This window comes from Terrapene carolina, unplaced genomic scaffold, assembly GCF_002925995.2.
Source record: "Terrapene carolina triunguis isolate 2854851 unplaced genomic scaffold, T_m_triunguis-2.0 Scaffold96, whole genome shotgun sequence".
NCBI lineage: Eukaryota > Metazoa > Chordata > Testudines > Emydidae > Terrapene > Terrapene triunguis.
The window spans coordinates 33,501,090-33,515,643 of record NW_020664447.1 but is presented as its reverse complement, the minus strand read 5'-3'; the positions used below and the strand labels follow the sequence as shown (position 1 = coordinate 33,515,643).

At 42.9% G+C, this 14,554-nt stretch overlaps 1 protein-coding gene across 3 annotated transcripts in view; it reads right to left on the bottom strand.

Moving 5' to 3' along the window:
• MPP5 (membrane palmitoylated protein 5) overlaps window positions 1-14,554 on the bottom strand; it is a 129,115-nt gene that overhangs the window by 24,405 nt on the left and 90,156 nt on the right. For all 3 annotated transcript variants that reach the window (XM_024198589.2, XM_029911514.1, XM_024198591.2), the window contains 3 exons: window positions 9,677-9,754; window positions 4,565-4,748; window positions 2,837-2,908 (listed from right to left, as the gene is read on the bottom strand). In XM_024198589.2, coding sequence (XP_024054357.1) covers window positions 2,837-2,908; window positions 4,565-4,748; window positions 9,677-9,754 — 334 coding nt within the window. The remainder of the gene's footprint in view (window positions 1-2,836; window positions 2,909-4,564; window positions 4,749-9,676; window positions 9,755-14,554) is intronic.

Here is a 14,554-nt window from a genome sequence, read left to right as displayed (position 1 = left end):
AGGAGATGCACCTGCTCGAAAGGTGCCCTGCTTATAACGGCACCCCAGGTTTTCACCACATTGGCCTGCAGGGTCAGCCTGTGAACAGGGCACTCAGGGCAATCGCCCAGGGCAGTGTACTGAAGGAGGCGCCTTTGATACCTCCCACCTGACCTGACCTGCCGATCAAGAGCCACCTGGGCTTAGGGAGGCAGGCAGCCAGGGAGAGAGAGAGACATTGCTGGAGAGGGCAGCCTCAAGCTGCAGCTTGACTAGACACTCAGTCAGGTAATTCCTCCGGTGAGAGCAGCAGAGGTGGGTGTCAAAGGCTCCCCACTCTCCCTGGACAGAGGGCTCCCTGTGTTAGAAGCCATGGCGAGTGGGGCTGCGCTTGAAGAAGCTCCTGATCGGATCTCTGGGATGGGTGGCTGAGGTTGAGCAGAGGGGGAGGGGAAGGGATGTGTGTGCCAGCAGCTTGCCTGTGTCCCAGATGGGAGCTTGGAGCAGGCTCCCTGCTATCTAGGTTGTGGTGGGGGTGGGCCTGCTGTACTAACATCCCCTAAGAGCCTGCCCCACTTGTCCAGAAAAGGGCTTGCTCTTTCCACCAGCACTGTCAGCAGGAGCACACACTTAGCTCTGCACAGGTGAGCACCAGGCTAACCAGGGGCGCTACAGCCTGCTCCCATCCCAGCCCATCGCTTCCCTGCAGAGGGGGGCATGCAGGGTCACATACCACCCCCCCAGTTTTCTGCCAGGGTTTGCCTGCCGAGCCCTCTCCCCCTCCCCTGTGGAGAGGCAAACAAATAGCTGGAAGCTATAGGGAGGGGCTGCTGCTTCAGCTCTGCAAGGAGAGGTAGTAGAGGAACAGCTGCTTTCCCACAGGGGGAGGCTGCCTGGGAAGCGGGAGGAGTGACTTAAGTTGTTGGGGGGGAGGGGGGCAGGTGGACCTTTAAATTGTGTCCCCTTTCCTGGTCAGCAGGTAAGGGTCCTCTCTGCTCCCCTGGCTCAGAAGCTTCACTCGCTTGGTTCCAGGCAGGTGCACAGGAGATAAATGGGCGAGAGATCAGCTCCCCCATGTGCCTCCCCCCCATCTGAACAGAAGGGGGAATGGGGGCAACAGTGGATAGGGGAGTAGCATGCAAACTCATTGCGCGCTTTGCCCTCTCTCAGAGATGTTCCCAACACAGTAGTTCTGTAGTTTTAATGGCATATTAACCATTAAGTAGGTGGTGCCTGCCTGCTGTGACCTCCTTGAAACCCATCTCCCTTTCTTTCAATTCCTGATAGCCTGAGGGTGGGGATAGGTACTCCTGAGGGCATTCTGTGCCAAAAAATAAAAATTCTGTGCACAATATTGCAAAATTCTGCAAATTTTATTTGTCAAATAAATGTGGAGGCTCCAGCATGGCAGTGGGGAGCACAGGCCACTGGCTGCACAGAGGTGGGAAATCACTGTGCAGCTCCTCCCCCCTCATTCCCCCCGGGAAACGAATTCAGTGGTGAGGCTGCACCCACCCCGACACAGCACAAGGACTGAGCCTGCCCCAGAAACACCCCACGGCCCTGCCCCTCCGTGTGGGCAGGCAGGCTCAGCAAGGCAGGATCCAAGTGTGGAGGGGCTTAGTGTGGGGGTATCCAGGTGTGGGGCAATCTGGGTGCAGGAAGCTCAGTGGGGGATCTGGGTGCGGGGGGGGGGGGGGGGCTGGGCTGGGGCGGGGTGTGGGGGTTTGGGACAGGGCCAATGGTAATGGGACTCTGCAGGGGGGTCCAGGTGAAGGTGGTTGGGGCTCAGTGGGGGGGTCTGGGTATGGGGGGGGATAGGGCTCAGCGGGGGGGTCTGGGGGGCTCAGTGGGGGGTCCAGATGCTGGGGGAGTGCGGCGGGGATCCAGATGCAGCTGGTTGGGGCTCGGTGGAGTGGGGATCCAGGTGCAGGTGGCTCATTGGGGTGGTCCAGGTGCAGGGGGAATGGGGCTCATTGAGGGGGCAGGGGGGTTCCCGAGTGCTGGGGGTGAGGCTCAGTGGAAGAGTCTGGATATGAGGGGGTTTGGATGCATGGGGGTTGGGCAAATGGGGGTGCAGCTCCCTGCATAAGTGGAAAAAGACTACAGGTCTCTGCAAAGCCACAATGCATCATTACCTGTAAAGGGAGAAGCAATCCATAGGGTTGCCATGAACATTATTGGTCCATTCCCTAAGCTGTCCAAAAATGGGAAAAAAATATATATTGGTGGTCTGACTTTGCTACCTCAGATACCCAGAGGCAGTGGCCCTCTCTAATACAGACGCAGAAACAGTGGCAATTGCACTCATTTTCACAGTTGTTAGAGTGTTTTTTCCAAAAGAAATACTGCCAGTTCATGGGTCCAATTTCACATCCCACATATTCTCTTAACTGTTTAAAAGATGTGGGCTAAAACAATTAAAGTCTACCCCATATCACCCAGAAACAAATGGGTTGAAAGATTTAATGGGACACTCAAATTCATGCTAACAGTGTATGTACATAGAAAGGAAAGGGACTGGGACATGCTATTGCATTACCTATTGTTTGTTTGCCTCTTCAATTTCTTATACAGAAGAAAGGTCAGAGGGCCCACTAGATCTGGTCAGATTCATGGGAAGGGAACAATGACTCAGAAGGGCAACCTGTAATTGAACTGGTATCTAAGTTCAGGGCAAAGTTAAAATCCATTATGGAGCTGGTAGAGCATAACCTTGAAAGAAGCCACGCTGTACAAAAAAGCGTGCATGTGAAAAAGCATGTGAAAGGGCCTTTGATACCAAAACATCAGAGACACCACTTGAATTAACATTGGTACAACAGTTCAGAAATTTTCTTTAGAATATATATCCAACCTGATTTCTCTGGCTCCTTGTCTTCTTCTATGGTTTGCTTCATTGCTTCTCTTTGCTGTTGAAAGCTCTTTCCTTAATGTACAAAAAAGGTACATAAAAGCAGTTGGCATTGGGAAACAATGCCTATTTCCTTTGACAGGCGAGATGCCAGTTTTCTTTAACTAATTTCTCAGAATTACACAACTCCATTATCATACCTCTCAATCTGCTACGGCCCAAGTGATACACACTGTGTGACAAAGATCCAAAATGAGGGACAATGTGTCATACATGAAACTTAAATCTATGGAATTCATTCTTTTAGGGTAAATAACTTTCTATAATCTCAGTTCCATTACTACAGTTAATGTATATAATTTTAAACAATGAAAGTAAGGAGATGGTGAATTTGTGTGGAACGTAGGTAACTGACTAAAGTGTAATCCTTCAAAATAAGGGATATTTGGACAGGGACTGGATGATCCAATACGATTTTTCCATCTTTAACGTCTATGATTCTTAAATGGAAGGATTCAGCTCTTTGAGAAGTACCATGCAAACACTTATAAAAGGAGAAAGTTATTTAGAAAACTGTCACTCACTGTAGCGCAGTGGTTCTCAAACTTTTGTACTGGTGACCCCTTTCACGTAGCAAGCCTCTGAGTGTGACCCCCTCCCCCCCCATAAATTAAAAACACTTTTTTGTATGTTTAACACCATTATAAATGCTGGAGGCAAAGCGGGGCTTGGGAGGCTGACAGCTCACGACCCCCCAGGTAATAGCCTTACGACCCCCTGAGGGGTCCCAACCCCCAGTTTGAAAACCCCTGCTGTAGCGTTCCCAACATATACCTCTCAAGGAAGAGGAGTGTATCCTTAGTATCACTCTGAGCAATTCTGTTTTGAAGAGCGATTATAGAAGAATGGCATTGTTTCTCAATGATTTTCATATTAAATATGCTCAGTTTGCAAGTAAAAAAATGTGTTTTGTGGTTTTTTCCCCAAATAAATTCCAGCCCTGCAAAATCAGCCTGGACTTAAAGAATCAAACTGGGTTCCTTTTCATCTCATGCAAACATCACAAAGTAATGAAGTCACACTTGTGAAACACCTGTCTTCAAAATTATTTCTTGTTCACCATATTGCTGCCAATGGATTTGCATTGCACGGGTGTAACAGATAAGATCTTAATAAATAACTCTCTTGCTGATGCTCCACAATGGAAGGTGAACACTGGTTCCAATGACTGAAAATCCAATTAATCTGAGGCTCCCAGCAGTTTGAAAGAGGAATTTCTCTATCTACTGCTCTCTGTATTTACTGAGCCTAAATTTGCTTTCTCAGAGGGCGGAAGAGTAAACTGGGGTTAAAGTGCAAGTGTTGCTGTAGCAGACAGCAGAGGAAATTTGAACTCAAAGGGAAAAAAGAAGAAACTGGTGGAATGATCAGGTCTAATCTGTGATTGGCAGACATACCAGTGGATGCCTAGCTATGAGAAAATTAACACCTGCTTGCTAAGAAATAGGTAACTATTTTTGAACATGTAAATTAATTTCTATATCATAAAACCATCATAGTGGTTCTCTCTGCTCAAAAGAAATTCAAGCAACAGATGGACATTTAACCAGACAAACTCCAGGATATAAAAGTCTCTTTCAAGACTTTTTCACTTGCTGTAGTGGCTTGTATTCCAAACAATGGCACCTCAAAACTTCTACACATCTGTGTTTTTGGTTACTTGCACTGTACCTGGGATAAGGCCTGCCAAAGGCTGATTGTCTTCATCTCCATCTCGGTAGGCCTGCCACCAGTTTGGATCTTCTTGGCTGATCACATGGAGTATATCTCCCTTTTGAAAAGACAGACCTAACTCTCGGCAAGGTACATAAGGATCATCAGAAGGATCATAGTCAAAATGTGCTTTCACGTGTATCTAGGAAACGAGATATAAAAATAAAAGGGAAAAAATATTTAGTAATTCCAAGGATTCATGTCCCCTAAAACATTCTCTTCTTTTGGCTGTGAAACAAAAAGAAAAAAAAAATGTGACAAGTTGCAATTTCAATATTTGAGTCAGTCTCTTGTATGCAGGTATGGATGGCACTACTAATGCATCTATAATGATGGGGAAAATAAAACTACCAATTTGGGGGAAGTTTAGAAACTGAAGATGAAGGCATGAAAATCCTTTCATACAAATGACTATGCACTTAAAACACTGAGGTGAAATAATTCAATCCAGTTAATGGAGACACACGTAGGGGTTTTGGTAGCACTTTTAAATGCAAATTCCTAATTTTGCTACTTAATTTTGGCTAAAAGGGAAGACTACTTATCTGTAGTTCTGCTTCTCTGAAGACATCATTACACTGGACTCTGATTCTTGTGTTAGCACTTCTTATCACAAAGCCTATACAACTCCCTTAGCTCAGATTTTTTTCTCTGACCAGATACTGATTTAATTCCTTGAGATCCTGGAAGGGGTCAGGGTCCTCCTGGCTTTTTTGCTTATCAGGAATTACTTAGAATAAAATTCATTTCCTTTTTCACGATGTGGCACAAATTGATGACGTCTTTGCCAGGAGGGACTGGATTTCCTGAGCATTTTTCCTGATACTTAGAAGACAGAGATCATTCTTGGGCACTGACAACCTGGAAGTATTCCTGAAAGTCTGATTTAGTTGCTTCACCGAACTGAACTTACACCATGCGTCCAAGGTGGTCAGGGACGACTAGGTGTAAAAAGCTTTTAAGTTTGCTCCTAGCGGGGATATCCTGGCAGGATACTGAAAGTAGCACATATGGTACACATTCTGGAACCCTACAGCTTTTGCTGCTTGTAGGAACTGGGCTTAGAACCAGTCAACTTCTGCAGTTGATGAGGTGACCACCCTGGAGTTGGGATCCTTTGAAATCAGTTGTAGATGGCTTATAAAAAGAGAAACTTTTCCTTTGCATCTTTTAAATGAGGGCCACGAGGGATACGATACAGGCCCAAGACACTAGTGTGTATGTTATTTTTCCCCTCTGTAAAGAGGCTTGCATCTGCTCCCCAAACAGGTTCTCTCTGGCATATAGCAGGTCCTTGAATTTCTTCTGCTGCAAATTAGATGTCTGCAGCCAAGCTGAAGGAATCCACTCAGAGTAGCAGCCTTTGCAGCCATACTCTGCATTAAAGGGTGCTCACACCTGACATAAGGCAAAGTCTACACCCTAATGGATAATTTCTCTGAGTTCCTGGTAATTCTCTTTGGAGGAAAATTAACCAGGGCAAAGGCCTTCTACAGCTGCCACTGGCCACACAGGCCTGGTTGAGCCAGGTGCATCAGTCACATAAGGAATATATGATAAGGTGAAGAAGGCTAAAGCATGGATGAGTAAAATCCAGGATACCCAAGGTGGCAGAGAACTGAAATTAAGTGTGCTGAAAAGGTGTGCCAAGAATAAATGTACCAAATCACTAACATTACAGCAACCGAACATCGAGGCCCTCTAAGCGGACAGCCCGAAGCACTGGAAAATGTACTGCATCACAAAGCTAGGTGTCACAGAGCACAAAACCCAGGTGTCAGCCAAATTAATAAGGAATTTAGCTAACAAGTATAATAGATATGCCTGTTCTTATAATAGCCACACAAGACTAATCACAGCAGGGAGTTTCTTTAGGTGTGGTCAAGAAGGAACTGGCCTAGGCAGAGGTATATGTAGTCTGTCATGGGTAGTGCATGACAGACTACATATCTATAGGGTCAAAAATTACTGTGCTAAGGGAATTCTGTTAGCTTTCTGCTAAGGAGCACTAAACTTGGGAAAAGCCTAGATCCTGCCCCCAGACAAGGCAAAACTCCCCACTAAGACAGCTGAAGGGAGTGGTACAAGAGGCACACATTTTTGCTTTCCCCACCATGCTGCATTCTATATAGGTAAACAGGGGTTTCAACTGCTACAGTATCTTTGGGAAGGACGGAATCTATTCCCTTTGCCAAAAAGAGGTAATTCTGGAATACAATTTGAGAATTTGTAGCCAAATTAGTTCCTTAAATAGGAAAAAAGTCTTTTTAAAAAGCTCTGAAGACAGGAAGGCCTGGAACCATGCACCCATTTCTGTGAAGACAAAAATGAAACTAGTGGGCTCGTCAGAGGAGGGGCATAGTCACTGGCAGGAAGGTTGATTGGTCTGACCCTGTCTCCAAGCTGCAAACAGTTTGAAAGTCCACTGTGATAGACTATGGACTTTAGTATGATGAAAAGCATGCCTCTATCTATATTAATGAAGGGAGTTTACCAAAGTAATATTAGTCAGTTATGTGGCAAAACAAAACAAAAAATCTCATTTCACACTGCAGCTGCTGCAGCATCCATCTTCCGTTATACAACTGTTTTTTACTATGTAAAAATTTAAATAAGAATTATAGTCACAGAATACACGCAGTAGTTCCATACATGGTGAAAAGGTTGGTGAGAAGAACTGAGAACATACACTCCTTTTACAGAATGTGAAAATGCAGTCAATTGCCTATTTTTATGAAGGTAAAGAAAATCCTTAGAGGCAGTATTGTATGTGCAGTGGAACCTGCTTATAGTCAAATAATGTTTTTGGGGAAGAGATCACTTCATTAGTAGCAGAGTTTTATTACTGTCTGAATTACAGTTTTCAACACAATGATGGCTATATGTAAGAAAAAAAATGGACAGATTATAAATTATAACGCCAGAGAGGACCACTGTGATCATCTAGTTTCCTGCATGCCACAGGACTTCTGTGAATTAATTCCTTTTTGAAAAACATCCAACTTGATTTAAAAATTGCCAGTGATGGAGAATCCAACACAATCCTTGGTAAATTGTTCCTATGGTTGATAAGTGTTAAACATTTTTTTACCTTATTTCCAGTCTGAATTTGTCTAGCCTCAACTTCTAGCCATTGTATCTTATTATATTTTTCTCTGCTAGATTGAACAGCCCATTATCAAATTTTTGTTCCCCCTGCTGGTACTTACAACATATGATTAAGTCACCCCTTAACCTTCTCTTTGTAAAGCTAAATAGATTGAGCTCACTGAGTCTCTCACTATTAGTTTATAGCATGTTTTCCAATACTTTAGTAATTTTTGTGGCTCTTCTCTGAGCCCTCTCCAGTTTATCGACATCCTTCTTAAATTGTGGACATAATAGTCCAGTAGTGGTCAGATCAGTGCCAAATTTACAGATCACTGATCATTTATTTATGATTTCACAAGCTCTCTGATATTTTTTTTTTTTTAAAGAACACTTTTATTCTTTGTCATTTTTCTGGGTTTTTCTGCTCAGCCCCCAGAAAGATGTTTTACTAATATTTTGGAAATTTAAACTGGATTAAGGTGATAATTATAGGTCTCAGGTTACTTTTACTGACCTTCAATGACAGCAAAAAAATCTACAGGCACATAAAAAGAGTAATGAATGCAGTATTAACTATTCTGATTGGTCAGGGTCAAATGACCAAAATTCCTTGTAACTAGATTTGTGTTTCATTATAAAAGTAGTACAACTCCATAGGAATGCATTAAAGATAACAGATTTCATTTTTACTGAATTATAGATGGGGTTTCATTATAAGTGACACTTGCTTATCAGTCTCCCACCATGTTATTGCAATTTAAAGGTTTTGTTCATCTTTGAATAAATGTTGCATAACGCCTTATGTAAGCTGCTATAGTCCAAGTTAAAGATAACTCAAGACACCGTTAGCTAGAGACAGACATTTTAGAAAGATCTTCAATTTACTGCTTTTTTTTTTCCCAGATAAGTTTTGCAAGTTAAGGCACAACCCACCACTTTTTAATTCCACCCCCTATCTGTAATGGACAAATGGATATTCTCAAAAGAAAAAAAAAGATATAGAACTTCAGAAAATTTCAGAAGAACAAGCATCTCTAGATTTAGCATTTCTTACTTGTACGTGTTTAGTGACTGACAGTAAGCAATGCTATATAGGGTAGGTCAACATTTGCAGCAGCATGTAGAGTACAGACACTGGACACCCAGCTAGCACAGGTATAAACATCGGTGTAGATGGTGAGACACTGCTTAGGTGAGTAGAATACAGACATGCGAGAACTCTAGCGTATATAGCCTGCATAGCTCTCTACATGCCCAAGCAGGGCCTCCCATGTCTGCACTATTTTTAGCAGTGTAGGGTCCTGCTGCCTCCCTGTTGCAGTAAAAGATTCCAGCATCAGGGAGCTGCTGGAGCCTTTCCCTGCCTCAGTGAAAGACTCCACTGCCTCCTCCCACTAAAAGTCTTTCATTGTGGTGTGTAGTTACATATACTCTATATGTCGCTGCACGCATAGACAAGGCCATAAACTAAGCACAAATGATCACATTTTGGTGGAATTCTCAAGGCCAATGGTTCTCAACCTTTCTAGATTACTGTACCACTTTCAGGAGTCTGATTTGTCTTGCGTACCCCCAAGTTTCACCTCACTTAAAAACTACTTGCTTACAAAATCAGACATAAAAATACAAAGAAGTGTTACAGCGCACTTATTTACTGAAAAATTACTTACTTTTTCATTTTGTCTGTATGAAATTTTAGTTTGTACTGACTTTGCTAGTGCTTTTTATGTATCCTGTTATAAAACTAGGCAAATATCTAGATGAGTTGATGTACTCCCTGGAAGATCTCCGTGTACACGGACCCCTGCTTGAGAACCACTGCCCTAGACAGTCACCTGTGATTATTTTCAGCAGTGTTACTCAAATATTTGAGATCTAAATCAATTTCTTTTGTTTCATCCTGTAAAATGACCCACAATAGACCTTTGTAAGCACTGGGTGAAAAACAATGGTTGTAAGATTAACATAAATTTCACTTACAACTGTCTCCTTGGCAGGAGGCGGCTTGCTCTGTTGACTGGGTATCAGCACAAATGTCAGAGTGCCATGCATGTCAGCCTGTAACAAAAAACAAGACTCCAGTAATCTACAGCATAAATACCTGACTGATTGTTTGAATTAGGGATTCCAATAAATAACATTTACTGTTTTCAAAGTGCAATACAAATTCCAAGAAAATCCAGGCCCTATAATCAAATGCATCATCATATCATTACATGGGTTAAGATTTATAATGATCCCAATATACATGCATTACTACAGAAAAGTGACATAGTAAGAAAGACTAAAGAGCTTGAGGCTGATCTTGTTCAATATCTTCATTAATGATCTGGAGGATGGCATTGACTGCACTCTCAGTAAGTTTGCAGATGACACTGAACTGGGAGGAGCGGTAGATACGCTGGAAGGTAGGGATAGGATACAGAGGGACCTAGACAAATTAGAGGATTGGGCCAAAAGAAATCTGATGAGGTTCAATAAGGAAAAGTGCAGAGTCCTGCACTTAGGACGGAAGAATCCTATGCACTGCTACAGACTAGGGACCGAATGGCTAGGCAGCAGTTCCGCAGAAAAGGACCTACGGGTTACAGTGGACGAGAAACTGGATATGAGTCGACAGTATGCCCTTGTTGCCAAGAAGGCTAACAGCACTTTGGGCTGTATAAATAGGGGCATTGCCAGCAGATCGAGTGACGTGATCATTCCCTTCTATTCGACATTGGTGAGGCCTCATCTGGAGTACTGTGTCCAGTTTTGGGCCCCACACTACAAGAAGGATGTGGACAAATTGGAAAGAGTCCAGCAGGGGGGCAACAAAAATGATTAGGGGGCTGGAACACATGACTTATGAGGAGAGGCTGAGGGAACTGGGATTATTTAGTCTGCAGAAGAGAAGAATGAGGGGGGGGGATTTGATAGCTGCTTTCAACTACCTGAAAGGGGGCTCCAAAGAGGATGGATCTAGACTGTTCTCAGTGGTACCAATGACAGAACAAAGAGTAATGGTCTCAAGTTGCAGTTGGGGAGGTTTAGGTTGGATATTAGGAAAAACTTTTTCACTAGAAGGGTGGTGAAGCACTGGAATGGGTTACCTAGGGAGGTGGTGGAATCTCCTTCCTTAGATGTTTTTAAGGTCAGGCTTGACAGAGCCCTGGCTGGGATGATTTAGTTGGGAATTGGTCCTGCTTTGAGCAGGGGGTTGGACTAGATGACCTCCTGAGGTCCCTTCCAACCCTGATATTCTATGATCTCCAGATGATGGAAGCCTAGAAAGCTTGGTTGTGCATACAAATTAATTTTCTTTATACAACTTTATTGAGAAAAAGATGGGGGAATTAGAGAACTACAAGGATTACAATTCTGCCACTCTCTTCTGAGTTGTTAATAAGTCAGTCGATACTGGAAAAGAAATATAGGAGCTAAAACAAAGATGAAAATGTTCATGGTGAACTCAAATTTCTTTTAGTTATAAAACAGTGTTTCTAATTATAAGTGTAAAGAGAATGCTTGCTTATACTGAAACATTACCAAAATGTACTGTGACAGACCCAGACCAGTGGGGTACAGGAGTCTGGTAGAGGGCAAATATACTGGTCACTGGATGAGTAGTTTTCTGTTCCCTGAGTGACCAGAGCAGGGGCTACACTAGAGTAATCAGGAACCTGCTAGAACCAGTTAAGGCAGGCAGGCTAATTAGGACACCTAGGTTTTAAAAGGAGCTCACTTCAGTTTGTGGTGCGAGTGTGAGGAGCTGGGAGCAAGAGGCGCAAGGAGCGGAGGGGGTATGCTGCTGGAGGACTGAGGAGCACAAGCGTTATCAGACACCAGGAGGAAGGTCCTGTGGTGAGAATAAGGAAGGTGTTTGGAGGAGGCCATGGGGAAGTAGCCCAGGGAGTTGTAGCTGTCATGCAGCTGTTACAGGAGGCAATATAGACAGCTGCAGTCCACAGGGCCCTGGGCTGGAACCCGGAGTAGAGGGCGGGCCCGGGTTCCCCCCAAACCTCCCAATTGACCTGGACTGTGGGTTCTTCCAGAGGGGAAGGTCTCTGGGCTGTTCCCCAACCCACATGGTGAATCTCTGAGGCAAGAAAATCTGCCAATAAGTGCAGGACCCACCAAGATAGAGGAGGAACTTTGTCACAGTACATAAACAAATTTATAGTATTTTCCTCACCTGTCAAGGCACAAAACCATCATCCATAGAAATTATATCACTAACAGCTAAAATATTTAATTGTTAAACACTGATACTGTGCTCAGTCCTATAAAGAAAGTCAGCAAAGTCCTTGCCCTAAAGAGCTTACAGTCCCAATCCTGTAAAGACTTACATATACACTTCAATTTACACACCATGTAGTTCCACTGACTGACAAGTCAACTCACAGTGCTTAAAATAAACGGTGTGTGTAAATCATTGCGACAATGGGGTTCTTAGGACTTGTAGCAAGCACTACACTCAGTTATGTTTGCACAATCAGGTCTTATGAAAGTAATGCATGGAGTGAGTGTGTGCAGCTCATTTATACAGAAAAAGTTCATCTGACCCTTCCATGGGACTTAGAGCCAGGAATTCCTGAATTCTATCCTAAATTACATTGATTTGTTGAATGGCCTTTTGTAAAATGAGGATAATAAATTTATCTTCTGTAAATGTTGCATGGATTAGCTGCTGAATGATTGTAAAGTTAGAGTTGAAAAAACACCAGAAAATTATTATAAATAAAACTATGTTAAAAGGTTGCGAAGTCAAGCACTCAAAAGTTAAGAAATCCTAGCATTAAGGTTGCCCATGTAACCCTAACTCGAGTCCCTTGTGTGTATAACAATATTATATAGTCTTTAGTTACACAATACTACATTCAATCTTCCATTATATGACTCCACCTGGTAGGAGCTACGTGAGTATGGAGTAAGTTCTTCGCAGACAATCTTCAGAACACAATACTGCCAAAGTCTTATAAACCTCTATTAAGCACGTACAAACTGATTTTTCAGAGGCTTATAACTTGGATAACTTTGGACGGAATTTGCAGGGAGGACAAATGATGTCCCTCGCTTGAGCCCCACCCCCAACAAATTTCAAGTCCCTGCTACAAAAGTATGGATGTTTAAGAGCTTTTGAATCAAACAGTTATAAGATTTTTCTTTAAACTTGGACAAATGTACTCTTCTCTAAATTATCTCTCAAAGAGATAAACAGTTTTAGCTGAAACTTTTGGAAAAAAAAGATTCAGGTAGAGGAAGACAAGATTCAGGCTGAAAGTTACAGCCTAAAAACAGTTAAAGTTTAAGTTATAAGCAATTTATAACAGGGATTTACAATGGACACTGTTAGGCAATCTTAACTATAGACACCAGTTACCAGCTCCATCTATAACTGAAGCAGTCTTTTCTTGTAGGGGAAGCTAGAATCCTTCACTCTGCTACTGGCAGGTGTGATGATTTTGGAGTTCTGTCTATATACCTTATGAAATGATATTATGAAATGTATCATCAAATTGCTGTATCAAGGAAAGCCTCTGTATGTGTATCCACCATGAACTGGCAAGATTGTGCCATGTCTTCCCCAGACCAGGGACAATGGGGAATATTTAATGTTAATGACGTTGCTTTGAAACACACAGGAAGTTGGAGCAGGAGGAAGAAAAAGAACAGTTGGACCAAGGTCACAGGAGGCGAGATCAGGAAATAAGTATTCATATTTCAGGAACCCAAGCCATGTCCTGCAGCAGATGGATTTGATAGTTCTGAACCCTGCTCAAATGATGCCCTGGGATGGTGAGGAAACTGCACCTACAACAGGGCTCCTGACAGGGTAAACAGTAACCCAACCCAGAAGGCTCAAAATCTTTGGTGGGATTCTGGGAGAGAGTGTGTTTAAATTTCAAGAGAATCTGATGGGCCACTATTCATTCAGGGGGATAGGCAGCTAGACAATGGGTTCCAGCTCTCAGGAGGGGGTACCAGACAGAAGGTCTGTGCTCTGAGAATGTGTTTAAGGACCCCACACACTGGGGCATGGCTGTGCTCCATTTAGGCTCCAGAGGCTTAAAGTACCTGGGGCCCTGGTTTTGGGTCCCTTCACAGCAGTATAGTGAGTGGCTGAGAGGGGCACATTTGATCAGCTTCTGTGCCAATATGCAAATAACTTCTAAGTGGACTTTTAATTTATCCCAGGTTACTAATGCGATTATCCTCCAGTTTCAAAAATCTTTTCAGCTGCCGTATTAATAAAAGTGATACTGAACATTTTTACCACTTTTAATGAAGTTAAGAAGCTACTCATCAGCTTCAAAATCACACTTCCATCTAATTGATCTACTGAATTTTCTCACATCGTTACAAGACACTCCTGAGGTTACTGTGACAAAGAAATTAGAAATATCATTGCTGACAAAAATTGGAACAAAATGATCCTTGAAGGAAGGAAGGACACAAAAGACTGGTCTTAATCAGGTCTGGCATGGCATGCTATCACACCCCTTCAAATTTGCTGCTTGGAGGCAGAACCATTTGAGGCTGAAATGGGTAATGTTGAAGAGAAAGACCACAGACTCCTCTGATGTAGGTGAGACTGGTTTACTGAGTGCTTGGACTTCTGAGAATAGAAGCCTAATGAAGATGACCATCGAGATCTAGAGACTCTGAAGGACTTTCTTCAGACAACTATTTTCATACCTCTTAAAACACTGCTTTGTCTGACTTGCCAACAAAAGACCAGATGTGAAAAAATTCTCTAGGTCTAACAATGTTATAAAAAACAAATACATTTCTTAATTAAAGTTAGCAGCTAATTAAAATTTTAATTATGATGTTTGGATCCAACTTTTTTTTTTTTTTTTTTTTTTTTTTTTTTTT